At 33.7% G+C, this 24283-nt stretch overlaps 1 protein-coding gene across 1 annotated transcript in view; it reads left to right on the forward strand.

The window, feature by feature from the left end:
* DYNC2H1 (dynein cytoplasmic 2 heavy chain 1) overlaps positions 1 to 24283 on the forward strand; it is a 384236-nt gene that overhangs the window by 123985 nt on the left and 235968 nt on the right. Inside the window, exons 60-63 of the mRNA XM_060105577.1 lie at positions 6327 to 6413; positions 8800 to 8926; positions 17208 to 17349; positions 17930 to 18039. Of these exons, the coding sequence (XP_059961560.1) occupies positions 6327 to 6413; positions 8800 to 8926; positions 17208 to 17349; positions 17930 to 18039 (466 nt within the window). The remainder of the gene's footprint in view (positions 1 to 6326; positions 6414 to 8799; positions 8927 to 17207; positions 17350 to 17929; positions 18040 to 24283) is intronic.

Below are 24283 nucleotides of genomic sequence, written 5' to 3' on the forward strand. Positions count from 1 at the left end.
GTAAAAGGATAAGCATTACAATGTAAAATAGGATATCAAAATCACAAAATACAGAGGAGGGGAGTATAAAAACGTAGATTTTTAAAAAATACGAACTTGAATGACTATCAATTTAAAGCAAGTAGATATAGCTATGGGTCAACATACTTGAACTCCATGGTAACCTCGAATCAGAAACGTACAATAGATTCACCAAAACCAAAAAGAAAGAACTCAAGCATACTACAAAAGAAAAATATCAACCCCCTCCCCCTGCCAAAGGAAAAAAAATACACAGAGAAGAACTACAAAAACAACTGGAAACAAGGATTACAATGGCAATAAATACATACTTATCAATAATTACTTTAAATGTCACTGGACTAAATGCTCTGATCAAAAGACAGAGTGGCAGATTGGAGGAAAAAACCAAGAAACTACAATTTGCTGCCTTCAGAAGACTAACATCAGGATGGAAGATACACATAGACTGAAAGGGGATGGAGAAAGAGAATTCATGCAAATGGAAGCACCAAGAAAGTGGGGGTAACAATACTCCTATCAGACAAAATAGACTTTAAAACAAAAGCCACAAAGAAAGAAAAAGTGCATTATATAATGATAAAGTGATCAATATAAAAAGAGGATATTACTCTTGTACTGTAGGAGCACCTAAGTATATAAAACAAATGCTAGCAGACATAAAGGGAGAAATTGACAATGATACAATAATAGTAGGAGTCTTTAACACCCCACTGACATCAATGGACAGATCATCCAGACAGAAAATCAATAAGGCAAGAACGTTCCTAAATGATACAATAGAGCAGTTAGACTTAATTGATGTCTACAGGGCACTACATCCAAAACAAAAAACAAAAACAGAATACACGTTCCTTTCAAGCTCACATAGAAGATTCTCTAGGATAGATAAAATACTAGATCACAGAACAAGCCTCAACAAATTTAAGAGGATAGATACTATTTCAAGCATCTTTTCTGAGCACAGTGGTATGGAACTAGAAATCAACTACAGAAAGCAAAATAGGAAAATAACAAACACATGGAGACAACAAGCTACTAAAAAGACAGTGGCTCAACAATGAAATCAAAGAATAAAGCAGAAAATACCTTGAGACAAATGACAATGAAAACACAACCTTACAAAATCTATGGGATGCAGCAAAACAGTTTTAAGAGGGAAATTTATAGTGATATACAGGCCTTCCTCAAGTAACAAGAAAAATATCAAATAAACAACCTAACCTACCACCAAAATGAATAAGAAAGAGAAGGATAAACAAAATCCAAAGTTAACAGAAGGAATGAAATAATAAAGATCAAGGGGAAATAAATAAGAGATCAAAAAATAATAGAAAAGATCAATAAAACCAAGAGCTGGTAGTTTGAAAAGGTAAATCAACAAACCTCCAGAGATACTCACCAAGAACAAAAGAGAAAGGACTCCAATACATAAAATAAGAAATGAAAGAGGAGAAATAACTGATACCAGAGAAATACAAAAAATTATAAGAATACCATGAACACTTTTATACTAACAAATTAGACAACCTAGAAGAAATGAACAAGTTTCTAGGAACATAAAGCCTGCCAAAATTGAGTCAAGAAGAAATGGATAACTTGAACAGACTGATCACTAGAAGTGCAGTAGAATATGTAATTAAAAAAAAAAAAAAAAAAAAAAAACCTCCCTGCAAACAAAAGCCCTAGACTGGATGGCTTCACTGGGAAATTCTACCAAACATACAAGGAGGAACTCATACCAATCCTTCTAAACCTATTCCAAAAAATTGAAGAGGAGGGAACACTTCCAAATTCAATCTATGAGACCACCATTATCCTGACACCAAAACCAGACAAAGACACTACAAAAAAAAAGAAATTTACAGGCCAATATCTTTGATGAATTTAGACATCAAAATCTTCAGCAAAATATTAGCAAATTGAATCCAACAATACATGAAAAGGATCATACACCATGATAAAGTTGGGTTCATTCCAGGATCACAAGGATGGTTCAAAATATGTGAATCAATCAGTGTGATACACCACATTAACAAAAGCAAAGACAGAAACCACATCATCATCTCAATAGTTGCAGAAAAAGCATTTGACAAAGTTCAATATCCATTCATGATAAAAGCTCTCACCAAAATGGGTATATAGGGAACATATACGAACATAATAAAAGCCATTTATGACAGACCCATAGCCAACATAATACTCAATGGTGAAAAGCTGAAAGGCTTCCCGGTAAATTCAAGAACAAGACAAGGATATCCACTCTCACCAGTTCTGTTCAACATTGTAGTGGAAGACCTAACTACAGCAGTTGGGCAAGAAAAAGAAGTAAAAGGGTTACAAATTGGAAGGAAAGATTGAAAACTGTCACTACTTCAGATGACATGATACTCTATAAAGAGAACCCCAAAGTCTCCACACAAAAACTATTAGAACTAATAAATGAGTTCAGAAAGGTAGCAGGATACAAGACTAATACATGGAAATTTGTTGTGTTTCTTTACACTAACAATTAAATATCAGAAAGAGAAAGCAAAAAAAGAAAAAAAATCCTGTTTAAAATCGTGTCAAAAAAAGTAAAATACCTAGGAATAAACTTAACTGAGGAGGTGAAAGATGTATATGCTGAAGGCTGTAAAACATTGGTATAAAGTAAATTGAGGATGATTCAAAGAGACAAAAAGATATCCCATGCTCTTGGATTGGAGGAATTAATATTGTTAAAATGGCTATACTACCAAAAGTAATATACAGATTTAATGCAATATCTATCAAAATACTCATGACATTTTTCACAGAACTAGAACAAATAATCCTAAAATTTATATGGAACCCCAAAAGACCCAGAATTGCCAAAGCAATCCTGAGGAAAAAGAACAAAGTTGGAGGCATACCCCTTCCAGACTTCAGACTATACTACAAAGCTACAGTAATCAAAACAGTGTAGTATTGGCACAAAAACAGACATATAGATCAATGGAACAGAATATACAGCCCAGAAATAATCCCATGCACCCATGGTCTATGACAAAGGAGGCAAGAATATACAATGGAGAAAAGACAGTTTCCTTAACAAGTGGTGTTGGGAAAGCTGGACAGCTACATGTAAATCAATGAAATTAGAGCACTCCCTCACACCATATACAAAAATAAACTCAAAATAGTTTAAAGACCTAAATATAAGACATGACACCATAAAACTCCTAGAAGAGAACATAGGCAAAAACATTTTCTGACATAAATCATAGCAATATTTTCTTGGATCAGTCACGTAAGGCAAAAGAAAGAAAAGCAAAAATAAACAAATGGCACCTAATCAAACTTAAAAGCTTTTGCACAGCAAAGGAAACCATTAACAAAATGAAAAGAAAACCTACAGAATGGGAAAAAAATATTTGCAAGCAGTGTGACTGACAAGGGGTAAATATGCAAACAATTCATACAACTCATTAACAAAAAAATAAACAACCCAATCAAAAATGGGCAGAAGGCCTAAATAGACATTTCTCCAAAGAAGACATACAATTGGCCAACGGACACATGAAAAGATGCTCATCATCACTAATTATTAGAGAAATGCAAATCAAAACCCCAATGAGGTATCACCTCACACAAGTCAGAATGGCTATCATCAAAAAATCCACAAATAATAAATGCCGGAGAGGGTGTGGAGAAAGGGAACCCTCCTAAACTGTTGGTGAGAATGTAAACTGGTGCAGCCACTATGGAAAACAGTACGGAGGTTCCTAAAAAAAACTAAAAGTAGAACTACCATATGATCTTGCAATCCCACTCCTAGGCATATATCTGGAGAAAACCATAATTTGAAAAGGTACATGCACCCCAATGTTCATTGCAGCACTGTTTACAATAGCCAAGACATGGAAGCAACCTAAATGTCCATCGACAGATGAATGGATAAAGAAGATACACAAGATGAATCTGTATACAAAAGAGAAGCAGACTTACAGACATATAATACAAATTTATGGTTACCAAAGGAGAGAGAGAGTGAGGGATAGATTAGGTGTGTATTATTAAAAGACATAAACTATTATACATAAAATAGATAAGCAACAAGGTTTTGCTATATAACACAGGGAATTTTATTCAATATTTTATAATCTACAGTGGAATATAATCTGCAAAAAAAAAAACTGGATCACTATGCTGTACACCTGAAACTAACACAATATTGTAAATTAACTATACATCATTAAAGAAAAAGAAAAACAATAAATTAAAAGTTAAACAGAACAAAAAAGAGCAATTAAAAGACGTATAGCAAAATCAACTCACTTTTTTCCTCCTCTGTTAAGTTGTTGGAAAGATAAGTTGGTAGAAGTTCCTTTAGAAAGATTCAAAATTTTGTGAAGGAATACTGTCAAAGTACAAAAAGTAGATTTTAGAAATTTAGAGCTTTTATACTTTTTTCTCTAAGTTTTAGGAAACTTTTAGTATATTATTTCCAAAACATTATCTGGCAGGTGTGGGGAAAATTTAACGATTTACTTTTGGGGCTTAAACTTTTAATTTGCTATTGTTACTAAGTATTATATTTTATCTCATTTGTTCTAAATGCAGATTAAGAGATATGTTATGTTCATGATCATTCAGCTTTTGAAATTATCTATTACTTCTTACTCTACACAAGGAGATTTTTAGCTGCCTAAGTTTCTTATTTTTTCAATATAATTACATGAAATGTTTGTGTTAAATCATATTAAATATGATTATATATTTTGATTATATAAATATTTTTTACAGCTTAGACATATCATGTTTTATGAGTATATTTCCTTTCTTGTATACCTTTTGTTATGCTTAATAATTGCCTTATTTTTTCAATTGATTATTTTTTTTCTGTTTATGTATCACATATTTATCCACAGTCTTTTTGTCAGACCCTAAAACGTATTTGGAATCTATGTGTTCTATTTAATTTTTTCTTAGTACTCTCCTACTTAGAGCCTTTTGTCCTCCTGTTTCAAGGTGGGTTAGTTCTTCCCTAGGCCTGCAGTCTACAGCTTAAGTTATCGTGAGATTGCTTTTCACCATTATTCTGGGGTTATATTTGTCTCTTTTCTGATCATATTCTCTTATTCTGGGTCTTTGTCTTTGTCTTTCTTAGTTTAGTCCCTCATTTTTCTGGAGCACATCCTCCATAGTAGCTTCTTAAGCAAGGTTATATGGGATGAAAAATATTTTGAGATTTGCATGTCTAAAATTATCTGTGTTATACTATTATATGTGATCATAATTGGGGTGGGTTTAAAATACTAGACTAGAAATAGATTAATCTCGTGATTTTGAAGGGCTTATTCTATTATAGTAGTTCTCAAAATGTGGTCCCTGAACCAGCAGCATCAATGTTACCTGGGAAATTGTTAAAAGAGCAAATTTTTTATCTCCATCAAGGCTTATTGAATCAGATATGCTGGGGAATGAGACCTTGCAATCTGTGTTTAGACAAAAACTCAAGTTGATTTGTGCAATGCACAAATGCCAAGCAGTGCATGGCAGTGTGGACTGGCCATTTGATGACAGCCTCTCAATATTTGTGGGTATTTTTGAGAGGGGTAAGTCAGTCATTTCTCTAGAAGAATCCTAATATCTTCTGCCTAGGGATTGAGTAGGGGTGGTTGGGGGTGGGTAAGGGGCATGAGGTTTGACTTTCAGGGATGTATGTAGAGGACAGTCTGCTCTCAATGAAGGAGGGAATCTGAGGTCAAACGTTATATTATCAATTATTAAACAATCTTCTGTAATTAGCTCTATTATTTTCTTCAGAGGTACCTGTTGTCTACCTTTCCTGAATATTTTTGAATACTTCTTTTCACCTATCTTCCTGCAGTCATTTAACTTTTGCCTTTTGCATTTTGGTATGTCAGTTATCACCTTTCAAAATTTTATTAAAATTACTCCTTTGTAGTACTTTTCTCTTTCATTGTCTTTATTCTTGTGCGTGTATGTTTTAATTTATTCCCTTGGTTTCATTTTAGTAGAATTTTAGAAGGGATAGAAGATGAGTGAATACTTTTAGCCTTCCATTTTTATCTAGAAATCTATGGGCACAAGTGTTTTAAAATATAGATTCCTGGAAGTGGTATGGTTAGGTCAGAGAATACACTTTTAATTATAGCATGGCTTTTCAAATCAAATTCTAAGTGAAGGTATTATAACTACTGAATTATTGATAGTTTTCATTGTAATTTATTTACTGCACAATTACATTTTAAGGTGCTGTTGTGGCTTTTTGTTGATAACTAAAGTAGAATGACTTATAAAATTGAATTATATTTTAGAAATTTGCGGAAAACTGAAGACAGGAAAAGGAAACTAGAGGAGCTTCTTAATTCTGTTGGTCAAAAAGTGTCAGAACTCAAAGAAAAGTAAGTTAAGTTTTGAAATGTGTTTTGAATATTTGAAAACATACCTCAACTAATACTTACATTTTGAAAATCTTAGTTATAATCACTGTCTTAATTTTTTGGTATCTCACTCTAAAAAGGGGAAGGATGTAAAATAATATAGAATGTCTTCTTTTTTAAAAAAAATTAATAAGAACAAAAATATTTTAAGTTTCTGTATTCCCAAGCATTGGAAAATTGAACAGGAAGAATTGAATGTAATGTGTTAATGCTGGGAGTGTTTACATTTGGTATTCCCAGTTCTTTATTATTTTGACTTCAAGATTTTAGACTGCTTTATTTCAGATGATGCTATAGGACCACCTATTCCATAATCTTTCCAGAGGTATATGATCATGTTAAAAAATTTTTATCTTTTTGCCCTTTTGGGTATTAAAAATATTCCTTCATGCAAATATTATTCTCAAATTTAAGAAGCATTTATGAATGTGATTAATCTCAAAACCTTTCATGTACCTCTGTGTTCCTGTGATTGCTTTTTAATATAGGATAGAAAATATTGGTATGGGAATTATTATAAATGTGGAAGCATTTTCCTTTAAGAATTGTGAAGATTGGAAAACTGGAGAATGTGTCATTAAATATAGCATATGTTATCACTTGCTTTCAGTTTTATGAGACTAAAACTTTTCTATAAACATATTTTTTCTTTAAGTGGTGTGTTATGTATCCTTTTCTTTCTTAATGAAAGAAATACAAATTATTGCATCAAGAAAAAATTCATCAAACTGAAAACTATGAATTTTTTTTCTATATAGAATTAGGAAACAGTTATCTGTTTACATTTATATATATTTATTTATAGAGAAAAAAACAAAAAAGTCTTCAAACCCATAAATTCAATGTTTTTCATATTCCTGAATGTTTTTTATGTTAGACATACAGAAATGAAATCACATAATTTCCTTCCTGGTATAATTAGAGAAGTATAAGGAAAATAATATATTCTTTTCAGTGTTACATGCTCAGAATCAGTGCTTAATAATACTCAGATAATTGTCAAATATTTATTGAGTGGTTAGCTTATGATACCAATGTTTGACTCCATTTGTTAGTCATTTGCATGTGTCAGGTGTTGTCCTGGGCACTTTACATATTCATCATTTTTAATACTTAAAACAACACTGAGAGGTGGATATTCTTACATTTTGCAGATTAGGAAGCTAAAGATTGGAAAGATTTATTTGCCTAAGTTGAGCAGTTAGTAAATGACTAAGCAAGCATTAGATCTTGTATTTGTCTGACTCCATAAAGTTCCTTTTCTTAGTCACTACACTATACTACCACTATTTTGGAAGGATTATTATGAAAACCTTCTGAGTAATATGACTGAGGACCTTGTGGATAATGTGACTGAGGAATTGAATTTTTAATTTTATTTAGTTTTAATTAATTTAAATTTAGACAGCCATATGTGGCTACCATTTTGGACAAGTGACTCCTAGAGTCTTATGTGTAGGAAAGGGAGGAATAGAGCACTTAGAGAGGCAATAAAAGTACTGTAAAATGCCTGGAACTTAATATCAGACACACCCATATATGAATTTTAGGTCCTCTGCTTACTATAGGGAAGACCTGTGCAATAATCTGTTTGGATTTAACTCTCCATATTTATAAAATGAGAATTGTAATACTTATTTTGAACTGTTCTGAGAATTGGCAGAATCCTGGGCATTTTCAAGGCGCTTACATATTTGTCGAAGGACTAAGTAATAGGAATATTACTATTATATTTAATAAAATAATATATATGTACAAGTATTTTTAAGGAAAATAATTTAAAAGTTTTAAACTTTGGCAAATGGGCACATAGGGAGAGAACGTATCTAATGGGCTGAATATATCAGGTGAGTTTTAAGATTTTATTTATATTTTTGACAGGTATATATTTGAGGGAGTTGGAGTGAGGGGTGAGGTAGGGATAAGGAAGGAGCTGGAAAGTATTCTAGGCAAATGGAACATCCTGTTGAAGGGCACAGCAGATAAAAGATAGGGCATTTTCTGAGAATATAAAATTCTTCAGATGTTGACATATAGTTTTACTGAACTGAGTAAAATGAAATAAAACTGAAAAGATAGATCAATATTATGACTGGGCCTTTGAATATCATATTAATAAGTTTATACATAATGTAGTAGGTAGGACATCAAGGCCCTGTGAGAATGTTCCCCTTTAAATGTATGCATTGGTATTGTGTCTCTTACATTAATGATATTTTATATGCAAATATTATCAATATTATAGTTAATTAAATTATTGTATAAAAGTTCACTACTATATAAGCATAATTTAATTAAATCTATCTTAAATCCAGTTGTCTTTAATTAAATTTGAATGTTTTCATAGATTTCAGAGCAGAACTTCAGAAGCTGCCAAACTTGAAGCTGAAGTAAGAAAAGCACAAGAAACAATTAAAGCTGCAGAAGTCTTGATTAATCAGCTTGATAGAGAACACAAGAGATGGAATGCACAGGTTTGTTTGAAAGAGAGGTCATAAAGAGACATTGCTTAAAACACAGGAAATGTATAAGATAATATATTTGTTAACAAAATGAAAAGGAAAAAATATCCATTAAATTTCAGCCCTGGCTTAGGATAAATTATCTAGATATTAATGGCCATGATGTGAATTAATCTTTTTTTTTAACAGCTTTATTGGAGTATAATTGCTTTACACTGGTGAGTTAGTTTCTGCTGTACAACAAAGTGAATCAGCTATACATAAACATATATCCCCATGTCTCCTCCTGCTTGCAGCTCCCTCCCACCCTTCCTATCCCATCCCTCTAGGTAGGTGGACACAAAGCACCGAGCTGATCTCCCTGTGCTATGTGACTGCTTCCCACTAGCTATCTGTTTTACATTTGGTAGTGTATTGTCCATGACACTCTCTCACTTCATCCCAGCTTACTCTTCCCCCTCCCTGTGTCCTCAAGTCCATTCTCTATGTCTGCGTCTTTATTCCTGTCCTGCCGATAGGTTCTTCAGAACCATTTTCTTTAGATTCCATATATGTGTGTTAGCATACGGTATTTATTTTTCTCTTTCTGACTTACTTCATTCCGTATGACAGTATCTATGTCCATCTACCCCATTACAAATAACTCAGTTTCATTTCTTTTTATGCCTGAAGAATATTCCATTGTATATATGTGCCACATCTTCTGTATCCATTCATCTGTTGATGGACACTTAGGTTGCTTACATGTCCTGTCTATTGTAAATAGTGCTGCAATGAACATTGTGGTACATGTCTCTTTTTGAATTATGGTTTTCTCAGGATATATGCCCAGTAGTGGGATTGCTGGGTCGTATTGTAGTTCTCTTTGTAGACTTTTCACCATTGTATATTCTTGCCTCCTTTATCAAAAACAAGGTGACCATATGTGCATGGGTTGATCTCTGCTCTTTCTATCCTGTTCCATTGATCTATATTTCTGTTTTTGTGCCAGTACCACACTGTCTTGATTACTGTAGCTTTGTAGTATAGTCTGAAGTCAGGGAGCCTGATTCCTCCAGCTCCATTTTTCGTTCTCAAGATTGCTTTGGCTATTCAGGTCTTTTGTGTTTCCATACAAACTGTGAAATTTTTTGCTCTAGTTCTGTGAAAAATGCCATTGGTAGTTTGATAGGGATTGCATTGAAACTGTAGATTGCTTTAGGTTGTATAGTCATTTTCACAAAGTTGATTCTTCCAATCCAAGCACATGGTATATCTCTCCATCTATTTGTATCATCTTTAATTTCTTTCATCAGTGTCTTATAGTTTTCTGCATACAGGTCTTTTGTCTCCTTAGGTAGGTTTATTCCTAGGTATTTTATTCTTTTTGTTGCAATGGTTAATGGGAGTGTTTCCTTAATTTCTCTTTCAGATTTTTCATCATTAGTGTATAGGAATGCAGAGATTTCTGTGCATTAATTTTGTATCCTGCTACTTTTGCCACATTCATTGATTAGCTCTAGTAGTTTTCTGGTAGCATCATTGTAATTCTCTATGAATAGTATCATGTCATCTGCAAACAATGACAGTTTTACTTCTTCTTTTCTGATTTGGATTTGTTTTATTTCTTTTTCTTTTCTGATTGCTGTGGCTAAAACTTCCAAAACTATGTTGAATAATAGTGGTGAGAGTGGGCAATCTTGTCTAGTTCCTGATCTTAGTGGAAATGGTTTCAGTTTTTCACCATTGAGAATGATGTTGGCTGTGGGTTTGTCATATATGGTCTTTATTATGTTGAGGTAATTTCCCTCTATACCTATGTTTTGTAGAGTTTTTATCATAAGTGGGTGTTGAATTTTGTCAAAAGCTTTTTATGCATCTATTGAGATGATCATTTGGTTTTTCTCCTTCAGTTCGTTAATATGCTTTATCACATTGATTGATTTGCATATATTGAAGAATCCTTGCATTCCTGGGATAAACCCCACTTGATCATGGTGTATGATCCTTTTAATGTGCTGCTGGATTGTGTTTGCTAGTAATTTGTTGAGGATTTTTGCATTTATGTTCATCAGTGATATTGGTCTGTAATTTTCTTTTTTGGTGACATCTTTGGTTTTGTTATCAGGATGATGGTGGCCTCGTACGATGAGTTTAGGAGAGTTCCTCCCTCTACTATATTTTGAAAGAGTTTCAGAAGGATAGGTGTTAACTCTTCTCTAAATATTGGATAGAATTTGGCTGTGAATCCATTGGGTCCTGAGCTTTTGTTTGTTGGAAGATTTTTTTTTTTTTTTTTTTTTTTTTTGAGGTACGTGGGCCTCTCACTGTTGTGGCCTCTCCCATTGTGGAGCATGGGCTCCGGATGTGCAGGCTCAGTGGCCATGGCTCAAGGGCCCAGCCACTCCGCAGCATGTTGGATCTTCCCAGACCAGGGCATGAACCTGTGTCCCCTGCATCGGCAGGCAGACTCTCAACCACTGGGCCACCAGGGAAGCCCTGATGGAAGATTTTAATCACAGTTTCAATTCCAGTGCTTGTGATTGGCCTGTTTCTATTTTCTATTTCTTCCTGGTTCTATCTCAGGAGGTTGTCCTTTTCTAAGAATTTGTTCATTTCTTCCAGATTGTCCATATTATTTGCATATAGTTGCTTGTAGTAATTTCTCATGATCCTCTGTTTTTCTGCAGTGTCAGTTGTTACTTCTTTTTCATTTCTAATTCTATTGATTTGAGTCTTCTCCCTTTTATTCTTGATGAGTCTGACTAGTGGTTTATGAATTTTGTTTATCTTCTCAAAGAACCAGCTTTTAGTTTTATTGATCTTAGCTATTTTTTTCTCCATTTATTTTTCATTTATTTCTAATCTGATATTTATGATTTCTTTCCTTCTGCTAACTTTGGGATTTTTTTGTCCTTTCCCTAATTGCTTAAGGTGTAAGCTTATGTTGTTTATTTGAGATATTTCTTGTTTCTTGAGGTAGGATTATATTGCTATAAACCTCCCTCTTAGAACTGCTTTTGCTGCATCCCCTAGATTTTGGGTCGTAGTGTTTTCATTGTCACTTGTTTCTAGGTTTTTTTCTTTGATTTCTTCAGTGATCTCTTGGTTATTTAGTAGTGTATTGTTTAGCCTTCATGTGTTTGTATTTTTTACAGATATTTTCCTGTAATTGATATCTAGTTTCATAGCATTGTGGTCGGAAAAGATACTTGATACGATTTCAATTTTCTTAAATTTACCAAGGCGTTATTTGTGACCCAAGGTATGATCTATCCTGGAGAATATTCCATTAGCACTTGAGGAGAAAGAGTATTCTGTTGTTTTTGGATGGAATGTCCTTTAAATATCAATTAAGTCCATCTTGTTTAAGGTATCATTTAAAGCTTGTGTTTCCTTATTTATTTTCATTTTAGATGATCTATCCATTGGTGAAAGTGGGATGTTAAAATCCCGTACTATGATTGTGTTACTGTCAGTTGCTCTGTTTATGGCTGTTAGTATTTGCCTTAAGTATTGAGGTGCTCCTATGTTGGGTGCATAAATATTTACAATTGTTATATCTTCTTCTTGGATTGATCCCTTGATCATTATGTAGTGTCCTTCTTTGTCTCTTGTAATAGTCTTTATTTTAAAGTCTATTTTGTCTGATATGAAAATTGCTACTCCAGCTTCCTTCTGATTTGCATTTGCATGGAATATCTTTTTCCATCCCCTCACTTTCAGTTTGTATGTGTCCCTAGGTCTGAAGTGGGTCTATTGTAGACTGCATATATATGGATCTTGTTTTTGTACCCATTCAGGTATCTATGTGTTTTGGTTGGAGCATTTAATCCATTTACATTTAAGGTAGTTATCAATTTGTGTGTTCCTATTACCATTTTCTTAATTGTTTTGGGTTATTGTAGGTCTTTTCCTTCTCTTGTGTTTCCTACCTAGAGAAGTTCCTTTAGGATTTGTTGTAAAACTGGTTTGATGGTTCTGAATGCTCTTAGCTTTTGCTTGTCTGTAAAGGTTTTAATTTCTCCGTCGAATCTGAATGATATCCTTTCTGGGTAGAGTAATCTTGGTTGTAGGTTTTTCTCTCATCACTTTAAATATGTCCTCCCACTCCCTTCTGGTTTGCAGAGTTTCTGCTGAAAGATCAGCTGTTAACCTTATGGGGATTCCCTTGTATGTTATTTGTTGCTTTTCCCTTGCTGCTTTTAATATTTTGTATTTGTATTTCATTTTTAATAGTTTGATTAATATGTGTCGTGGCCTATTTTTCCTTGCATTTATCCTGTATGGGACTCTGTGTTCTTCCTGGAGTTGATTGACTATTTGCTTTCTGATATTATGGAAGTTTTCAACTATAATCTCTTCAAATATTTTCTCAGTCCCTATCTTTTGCTTTTCTTCTTCTGGGACCCCTATAATTCAAATGTTGGTGCATTTAATGTTGTCCCAGAGGTCTCTGAGACTGTCTTCAATTCTTTTCATTCTTTTTTCTTTATTCTCCTCTGCAACAGTTATTTTCACTGTTTTTACTTTCAGGTCACTTATCTGTTCTTCTGCTTCAGTTATTCTGCTATTGATTCCTTCTATAGAATTTTTAATTTCATTTATTGCATTGTTCGTCATTGTTTGCTGTTTAGTTCTTCTAGGTCCTTGTTAAACATTTCTTGTATTTTTTCCATTCTATTTCCAAGGTTTTGGATCATCTTTACTATCATTACTCTGAATTCTTTTTCCGGGAGACTGACTATTTCCTCTTCATTTGTTTTGTCTGGTGGGTTTTTACATTGCTTCTTCATCTGCTCTGTATTTCTCTGTCTTCTCATTTTGCTAAACTTACTGTGTTTGGGGTCTCCTTTTCACAGTCTGCAGGTTCCTAGTTCCCGTTGTTTTTGGTGTCTGCCTCCAGTAGCTAAGGTTGGTTCAGTGGGTTGTGTAGGTTTCCTGGGGGAGGGGACTAGTGCCTGTATTTTGGTGGATGAGGCTGGATCTTGTGTTTCTGCTGGGCAGGACCATGTCTGTTGGTGTGTTTTGGGTTGTCTGTGACCTTATTATGATTTTAGGCTGCCTCTCTGCTAACGCGTGGGGTTGTGTTCCTCTCTTGCTAGTTGTTTGGCATAGGGTGTCCAGCACTGTAGCTTGCTGGTCGTTGAGTGGAGCTCGGTCTTCATGTTGAGATGGAGATCTCTGAGAGAGCTTTTACTGTTTGATATTACGTGTGGGGTTGGAAAATCTCTGGTGGACCAACGTCCTGAACTCAGCTCTCCCACCTCACAGGCTCAGGGTTGACACCTGGCTGGAACAGCAAGACTCTGTCACCCACACAGCTCAGAAGAAAAGGGAGAAAAAGAAATAAAGAAAGGAAGAAAAAAATAAATTAAAAAATAAAAAATATTATTAAAAACAAAAAAATTAAAAAGTAATAAAAAAAGAAAGAGAGAGCAACCAATCCAATAAACAAATCCACCAATGATAACAAGGACTAAAAACTATACTAAAAAAAACACAGCCACACAGAACCCTAAGATAAATGATAAAAGCAAAGCTATACAGACAGAAGTACACAAAGAAGCATATCCATACACAGTCACAAAAGGAGAAAAAGGAAAAATATTTATATGTATATAAAAAAAGCAAGAATTCAACCAAATCAGTAAATAAATCTGCCAGTGATAATAAGCTCTAAATACTAAACTAAGATAAACTTAAAACCAGAAACAAATTAGATGCAGAAAGCAAACCCCATGTCTGCAGTTACTCCCAAAGTCCACTGCCTCAGTTTTGGGATGTTTCATTGTATATTTAGGTATTCCAAAGATTCAGGATACATCAAGTTGATTGTGGAGTTTTAACCTGCTGCTCCTGAGGCTTCATGGAGAGATTTCTCTTTTTCTTCTTTGTTCTCCCAGCTCCTGGGGTTCAGCTTTGGATTTGGCCCTGCCTCTGCTTGTAGGTCGCCTGAGGGCATCTGTTCCCTGCCCAGACAGGACAGGATTAAAGCAGCAGTTTATTAGGGGTCTCTGGCTCACTCAAGCCAGGCGGAGGGAGTGGTACGGAATGCGGGTTGAGCCTGCAGCGGCAGAGGTCAGCATGATGTTGCAACAGCCTGAGGCACGCCATGAGTTCTCCTGGGGAAGTTGTTCCTAAATCACAGGACCCTGGCAGTGGTGGGCTGCACAGACCTCCGGGAGGGGAGTTGTGGATAGTGACCTGTGCTTGCACACAGGCTTTTTGGTGGCTGCAGCAGCAGCCTTAGTGTCTCATGCCTATCTCTGGTGTCTGTGCTGATAGCCACGGCTTGCGCCTGTCTATGGAGCTCATTTACATGGTGCTCTGAATCCCCTCTCCTTGCACACTTCGAAACAATGGTGTCTTGCCTCTTTGGCGTTCCAGACATTTTCCCGAACTCCCTTCCGGTAGCTGAGGTGCACTAGCCCCCTGCAGGCTGTGTTCACACAGCCATCCCAAGTCCTCTCCCTGGGATCTGACCTCTGAAACCTGAGCCTCCACTCCCAGCCCCTACCTGTCCCTGTGGGTGAGCAGACAAGCCTCTCAGGCTGGTGAGTGCTGGTCAGCACTGATCCTCTGTGTGGGAATCTCTCCACTTTGCCCTCTGCATCCCTATTGCTGCGCTCTCCTCCATGACTCGGAAGCTTCCCCCCCGCCACCCCCTGTCTCCACCAGTGAAGGGGCTTCCTAGTGCGTGGAAATATTTCCTCCTTCACATCTCCCTTCCAGAGGTGCAGGTCCATCCGTATTCTTTTGTCTCTGTTTTTTCTTTTTTCTTTTGCCCTACCCAGGTACATGGGGAGGTTTTTGCCTTTTAGGAAGTCTGAGGTCTTCTACCAGCATTCAGTAGGTGTTCTGTAGGAGTTGTTCCACATGTAGATGTATTTCTGATGTATTTGTGGGGAGGAAGGTGATCTCCACATCTTACTCCTCTGCCATCTTGAAGCTCTGCCGTGAATTAATCTTTAAGCAAAATATCTTTATATGAATGGATTTTAGGCAAAGCATCCTAATCCTCTTTTAGTTAGGAAAAGGTAGTGGTACAAATGAGATGTGGAAAATTTAGTACTGTTTTGAGCCTTTTTTGGACTTACCTTTACCAAGACAGTCCTCTTCAGATTTGACACTGTCAGCTATTTATTTGTGTTTGAAATTCTCTCTTATTTCAACTTTGTTAAAGTGTTGTCTCTTGTTTTTGTTCATCTTTTTTTTTTTTTAAGCAGTTAGATTCCTGCCTTTGCTGGATCCTCATCATCTGCTTATCCAATAATGTCAATTGCCCCCTCAGTATTCTCTTCCTCAGCTCCTTTCTCTGCAAATATTCTAGGAATTCTCATCCAGTCTTAAGAATGTCACCCAAATGATGATGCTGACCAGAGCTATGTTTCTAATCTGCTGACTTTTAAATTCATATTTGTAACTACACCTTAGATATTGGTATCCAGCTGTCTCTGGAACTCAAATACATGTCTAAATTAACTTATTTTATTTTCTCATATGAAATCTCTTTTATTTCCTGTGTCTCATAAGGCATCTTTCTTATAGGCATCAAAACTAAAAATATGTGGATTATCTTAGACTCCTTCTATTAATTTGTATCCCTTTGCAAATATCCTTCATATTTGTCTTCCATCCTTAATGCTCTTCTTTTTCTTTTTACACCTGAATTCTCCTGACTTGTCTTTCTCCTATCTGACCCTTTAATTAGTTGATTCTTATTTGTCAGCTGAATTACCTTTCTAAAACCCAGTCTCATTACATCACTCATTGCTCTGTTTAAACACGTTCAGTGGCTCATTATTACTGCAGGTTAAAACTGAAGCTACTTTGCATGGCATGGGAAGATTTTCAAATCTTCCTCCTTCCAGTCAATTCTGTGTTTCTCTTTTCATTATTCCTATTTTGGCACTCTTTCTGCTCAGGCTTATGCATTAGCCACACTATGCTTCTAATTAAAGAGTCCATGCTTAATTTTTGTTTTTTATCTTTGCTCATACTCTGTGTATCTAAATCATGTTTTACAAAGTGATGCTAATTCACAGTATTTATTAGAATTATTAGGAGATTTCAGTGACAAAATATATTCTTCTTTACAGATATGTTGGGATTTTATACATTGTTTTAATATCACAGCAAGGTCTGAGGTCTTGGTATTTTTACATTTCGACAATTTTGTTCAGACATGTTATTACTTTAAACCAATAAATGATTTTTTCTATAGTCAAAATTTCAATTTGTGAAGCTATCAATATTTTTTTCTATCTTAGAACATATCCATATGTTGCTCTCTCTCTCCTTTTTTTTCCAGGTTAAAGAGATAACAGAGGAATTAGCTACTCTTCCTAAAAGAGCTCAGCTAGCTGCTGCATTTATTACATATCTTTCTGCTGCTCCTGAGGGTCTGAGAAAAACCTGTTTGGTAGAATGGACCAAGTCAGCTGGTCTTGAAAGTTTGTATTTAGTTATTCATAAATTTGAAATTTCAATATACTAAAAAGCACATCTTTTGATTTTTGTCATTTTACTTTTTTTTTAAATGAGGAAAATTTTCTGTAAGTTAAAGGATACCATAACTACTTTAGATGTGCTAAATTCTACAAATGTTCTGAGAATTGCTTTAGTATAATGACTCTTCTACCCATAAAATCTCTTTTTGAAACTGACACCACTGAATTATTTTGATGTTGTATGAATACAATTAAACATTTTATTAATTTTTACACTAATTTCATATGGTAAGATGAGATGTAGGAATTTCAAAATTCTTTGTGAATTTTGTGGTTTTCTCAAATTATTATAGTTGTGGTACATTCATTTGATAGAAGAAATATAATTTGAGTTTCATTCCTTTGCACTTTTTAAAACTTTTTTTCTCTTTAGTTTCTGATTCTAAATGCAGAAGGAGGGATTGCGTATTAAGAATGATCATGGGACTGTTGTTTGAGTATATTATAAATAGTTTTATTCCCTTTCTTTTATCAAGCATAAGATTATTGTAGTAAAGTATTATTGATATCTTTAATTTTTCAGAATTTGATCTGAAGAGATTTCTTTGTACTGAAAGTGAACAGTTAATTTGGAAAAGTGAAGGCCTACCATCAGATGACCTTTCCATAGAAAATGCTCTTGTTATCTTACAGGTAATTAATCTACTTTAATTTTCCCATTAGAAATGTTTCTTTTGAAGCTTGCTCCATGAAGAACCTTCTTTAAATCCGTAGGCTTTCACAGTTAGTCTTAGTTAAGTAAAAGTAAAAATATTTTGCTAATAAAAATCCATTTGTGATTCAGGTAGCATCTCTAAAATTTTCAGTGTAATTTATTTTTTACCTTAATATAAAAGTATAAATAAAAATGGTATCATTTTGATGGCAAAATATTTTTAATTGAACTTCCTGATAATAATAGAAATGTTTTAGGGATACTTGATTCATTTGGTTATATAGTTCTTTCATCTAGAGTATATTTTAAAAATAAAAATCTCATACTTTTATTTCATTTTGTTTTACAAAGTTATGGAAAGTGAAGATGGATAAGTTTTGGGTTATAAGTTAAAGATAACCATGTGCATATTTTGGAAAATTGTTCTTTTACATAGTATATGTTTCCAAAAAGTAATTATTTAAAGTTGAAACAATTATACCTTAATTAGCAGTGAGTGTGAAAAACAAATTCAAAATCTTGTATACAAGCAAATTATTTCTTTGTATGAAGTTTGATTTTTTTTACCATTACTTTAGTTTACCTTTCTGATACAGGATTTGGAAGATAACGTTTCCCCCTTGAAAATATGTTTTGTTTTTTCTGTTCTTTTTACCTCAACAGTTTATACTCTATATTACCAGTGTTTTCTTTCTTCTCTACAACTTTTCTCTCTGTCCACACACCATTTCTTTATCCCATAACTCCACATCTCAAAGAAAATATAAACATTAAATGCTTCTCCTTAGGCAGTGTAGGCTATATTATTATAAGATTCATATTGTGAGTATGAATTGTGGTCCCTGTTCATTCCTAGATAATTTATTCTGTTTAATTTGACCTGTTAATCAGCTGACTATGCTTTGACTCTATACATTGGTGTCTTACTAGCATAGAAGTCGTTGAACAAAGATTACACAATTTTGCCTTCTTTTAATTTGATTTGGCTTAAACTTTAATTTATTTTTAAACATTTTTATCATTATTTTTCACTCTAGAATTACAAATCTGGAACTCTAAATGTGTATGTAAATAAATTCATTACAACCTAGTACTTTCTATCATATTTGTTATTCCTTTCCCAAGGTTTCATAGTCACTCCATTTTCAGTACTCCAAGAAAACAATTGTTAGCAGATTTAAAAAAAAATACTAGTTTAAGAATTTTTCTTTTTTATTCCATAAGAAATCAGAGGCTTTTAGAAAAAATATATCACAATAATTTTTATTTTTTACTGATAATAGTAATTGAAAATATTTACTTTTGTATTCTGAACTAAATTGTCTTTCATGATGAATTTGGGGGATATTGTCTTTGCAATTAATTTTAATGACAAGCTTAGTATACTTTGTATTTAATATTGCCAAGTTTCTTACAGACACTTATATGCATTTATATGACAAAACAAAACCATTTCGAAAAATTTGTTAGAGTAATTAGTCATTTTGTTGAAATGAATTTTCCATTATGGTTAACATTTTATCTTAATTCTAAGGTGGGCTAGATTTAGAATAAACTGTTGTAGTTGCAGGTGTGGTTGGATACAACAAGTCTATAACATCTACCCATTAACATTACCATGTGATATGAAGTTAGATGTCTAAATATGTACAAATTGGGTTTCTGGGAGTCTTCCCTGAGAAAAAAATGACTAGGTGTGATGAATTAAATGTATTTTTGATTCAGAGATATAGCATGTCTCCTCATTAACTACAATAAAGCTTTTCAGAGATTCAGTGTGGGATTTCCCAGATTCGAGCTCTATAGTCGCTCAATCCCTTATTGGTGCTAAGGATAGCCTTTTATGTCCAAAATTATTCCTTGTCTTACAACAAAAGATGCTTGGAATTCTCATATTTGGTTTAAGCTAACTATTGAAGCACATGTGTTATCTGGGTGAGGAAATAGTCAAATAATTATCTGCCACAGAAAGCTCATATGACCTATGTCCTTGAGCAGGGGAAAATCTTGGCCATGGTGTCCTGGATTGCTTGGACTGTGATTTACACCTGTTCTCCTGATGTGATTATTAATAATTTTTTCTTTACTCTCAAACGTGTCCTTTTTTGGAAGATAATTGTACGATCTTTGTAATATTGTGGAACTCAGGGGATAAATGGAGCGTGTGAGACTATTAGATACTATGGAGAGGTGTGAGCGAAAGCATCCAGAAAGAAGATTGAAAAATATGATTAATTTAAATTTCACAGTGTTGTAAATTTTTCTTGGTTTAAATTTCACAGTATTATAAATTTTTCTTGTGAAGATGTACTAGGTATTTTTTTTTTATTGTTTATGGACAGTTCAGTGTCAGATTAGTTTTCTTTACACCACTCAATTTCTGAGATTTTTTTTTCCCTTCCTGCCATTTAGTGTATGCTGAGGAAAGGCAAACTAATTTTCTATTAGTCTAAAGAACATAAAATTGTAAAGGTAAATTGCATAGGGAAAACATTTTTTCCTTAAATCCCAAGTGCATAATAATAATCAACACTTACATGTACTTACTATGTTCTTCATATATTATTATTTAAGAATTAATACAAGTAAAGCACTTAAACACTTAACTCATTTAATTTTCAAATCAACCCTATTTAGTAGGTACATGTATTATCCCTTTTTGTAGATAACGAAGTTGAGACACAAAAGGATTAAGTTTCTTGTTCAGGGTCACAGAGCTGTCAAGAGGTAGAGCCAAGATTCAAACACTGCCATCTAGCCAGTCTATGCTGTAAAGCTGCCTCTCAAAGATATGTGTGTGTGTTTCTGTGTATGTTTTAACTTATTTATTTTATGTTATTCCTGTTAATATAATTCTCCTATCTTATCAAAAGATGAGCTTTAGTTTTATTTACAAAATGTTTCTACTCTTATCCCATTTGTGGTTATTAAAATTAAAAATAAAATTATAGAGTTTTATAGATGTTTTAAAAATAGTCTTTTATTATATGAAAGTCAAAAAGTGCAAACTTCCAGTTATAAGATAAATAAGCACTAAGGATGTTATGTACAACATGATAAATATAATTAACACTGCTGTACGTTATATATGAAAGTTGCTTAGAGAGCAAATCCTAAGAATTCTCATGACAAGGAAAACTTTTTTTTTCTATTTCTCTAATTTTGTACCTGTATGAGATGATGGATTTTCCCTAAACTTACTGTGATAATCATTTCATGATGTATGTAAGTCAGATCATTATGCTATACATCTTAACTTACACAGTGTTGTGTGTCAATTATATCAGTAAAACTGGAAGAAAAAAAATAATCTCTTTCAAAAATGTCCACTACCTAATCATTTTTTTTTTGCCAATAGATATCATGTGTCTCTAGCCTTTGACCTCTGTTTTGAGCTCTATAGTTCTAATTTCCTGTTAGATATTGTTACTTGGAGCTTTGTAGGTAGCTCAAGCTCTGTCTTTAATCATTTTTTAAAAAAACTTTTAGTCAAGAATCTTTTAGTGGCCAACTTTAGTACTTTTTTTTTTTTAAGCAACTTATGCTTTTAAATAACTGAGATGTTCAAAAGATTGGGACTAGCTTCAGGATTCGAGTGGTGTTACCAGGACATCTCTCTTTCTCTCTCTCCATCTTAAGAGATGGGTTTATTCTTGGATAGGTTCTTTCTACCCTGTGTTAAATATAGACATTGGTGACTCCAGGTTTACCATTATCACAATTTATGTTCTCAGGCTAAAGATATCTCTTTCCTTCCTTTCCAGTATTTGTTACTCCCCCAAAAATATTCTGATTGGTTAGTTTGGGTCACCTGCTCATCCCTTGTGTGCAGTGCTAGATGATTGATAATCCCATGAGAAATGCATTGAGTGGGGCATGCATGCTAGGCAAAGGTAGCTATGTACTTTAATAATTGTTTCTCTTCCTCACCCACTCCCTGTAACCTGCTTCTCTTTTATTTCCTAACACTGGAGATGTCACAATCTTGGTCCAGTAATGCAAACTGCAAATCTGCAACTCATTCTTACTATGTCTCTTTAATTTTACATTCAGTTAGTTATTCATCAAGTCTTGTCAAATCTACTTCTCAAATGTGTCATGAATTTATTCTCTTCTAACCACATCTACTGCCAGTGGCTTCAGTTAGGCCTTCATCATGTTGTACCTGGATAAATACATTATTATAGCAATTGGTCCCCTGCCCCTGTATCAGTTCCTTTATTTTGGAGTGATCCTCCTAAAATGTTAATCTGATCATCACAGTTCCTTGATTAATATGTTTCAGTGACTACCCATTACCTGCAGCATAAAAATTTCATTATCCTTAAACATCGCATAAAATGCTCTTCATGATCAGAAAGACCTCTGATTACTCCTGCCATTTTATATGCATCATCTTTGTCTATACTTTTTATTCCAACTATGCCAAACTACTGGTAGTTTTCCAAATACTCCCAGGCTTTTCATTCTTCTCTCAATCAGGCTGTTGTTTTGGCCTAATTTGTTTTTTTTTTACTTGTTTCCCTGGCCAAATCCTTTTTTTTTTTTTTTTTTTTACCTAGTTTGACTTGAATTGCTTCCTAGCAGCTTCTTATAACTCTGCCTGTAATCCACCTATAGAATTTTGTGTCCTCTTTGATTGAAAAAATTTTCGGTTTTTTGCTTCTTTATTAGATGTGTGGCCAATGAGGGTAAGGGAATATATCTTATTAATTTTTGTATCTCTCGTGTTGTCTTATTATAAACATTATTCAACATATGGTAGATGAATGAATAGCATGAATGAATGAAAGCTCACTATTTTTGGATATACTATAATTTGTTAAATGTAGAATTTTACCACATTTAATCATGGAACACAGACCTAAAATATACCTCAGAGGTCTTCTCTAAATCTCTGGAGAAGTATAAATAAGATGAACACAAACTTGTAAGTATTCTTTGAAATTCTTAAGCATATTTTCTGTGCTAAAAACATGATTTTTTTGAAACATTATCTTATTCTCTTTTTAACTGCATCAGATCATTGGTATGAAATCATGGGTAAGAACTTTTTTAAAATTTAAAATAATTATTTTTGTGGTTAGGCAAAATCTAGTTTACTTGTGGAATGTTTGCTATTGAATGCTAGCATAAAATGAGATCTAAAACCTAGGTGTAATACTTTGGTAATACTTAAGAAGCTATTTACTAGCCATATTATTTTGTTATTTCTGGATGCCTCCAGAAATAGATGCTGGGGGAAGATCATACAGTGGGGTAACACTGTGGAGCTGTGGTGGGAGCGGTCCATTCTGGGTGCAGGTAAAAAGAGGCCTCACTGTCTAGAGAGAATTTTAAAACAATAATAAAACTGTTTAAAAGTCAGTCAGCTCTTTATTATCACCATGTGCTGGCAATTTTAAACAGCATTTCTGATAAAATGCTGTTAATCCCCAGGGCATATGATTCCCACCATCCCTCTCCCTCTTGGTATGCCACTAAGATAACATCCATGTTCTTATTAGATCTACCCCAGTTCTAAGTCTTCACTTCACTGTGACTTTCATGTGTTATTTTATCCCTATAGCACACAACTGCATTACATTTTTCAAATAAATGTGAAAATTTAAGAAAAATAAGGTCAGCTGTTATTTAAATCTAATTTACTAGGTAACAATGACTATTAGATGGTTTAAAATTTATCATATTTATTTAAATTTATTTACATATATTTAAATTGATCAGATGTATAAATGGCTTCCTTTCATTTGCTAAATGTCATTGTATGTATAGGGCACAATGCCAGGTTTCTAATTTTCTGTTTGTTTCAGAGTTTAATTAGTGCAAGGCATTCTGTAATGAGTTTAGTTCCTAGTTTGTTAGAGCTTAACCTATCAACTTATGTAATTTTCTCTTCTAGGATACTCCTTTTGTAATATTAACTATGTAGTACTTTAGAGAAATTAGTCTCGAAATATAAATAATTTTATTGCTAATTATTTCAGCGATACTTTTATGATTAGCTCGTACTTCTCTTGAAAGGCCTCTATGGTTTACTCAACCAAAGAATATCTAAAGTTAGGGAATGACTTGGCTGTGTATTTTAAAATCAAAAAGAGAGGTACAAATGGCATCAACTTAGGACTAGAACTCCTGCTTACTGTATTGTTAATATACATTTTCTGTGTTATTGTGTAGTAAATAAGACTATATTCACTTTACTGTGGTTAAATTTAATTA

Source organism: Mesoplodon densirostris, chromosome 7 (genome assembly GCF_025265405.1).
Source record: "Mesoplodon densirostris isolate mMesDen1 chromosome 7, mMesDen1 primary haplotype, whole genome shotgun sequence".
Lineage (NCBI taxonomy): Eukaryota > Metazoa > Chordata > Mammalia > Artiodactyla > Ziphiidae > Mesoplodon > Mesoplodon densirostris.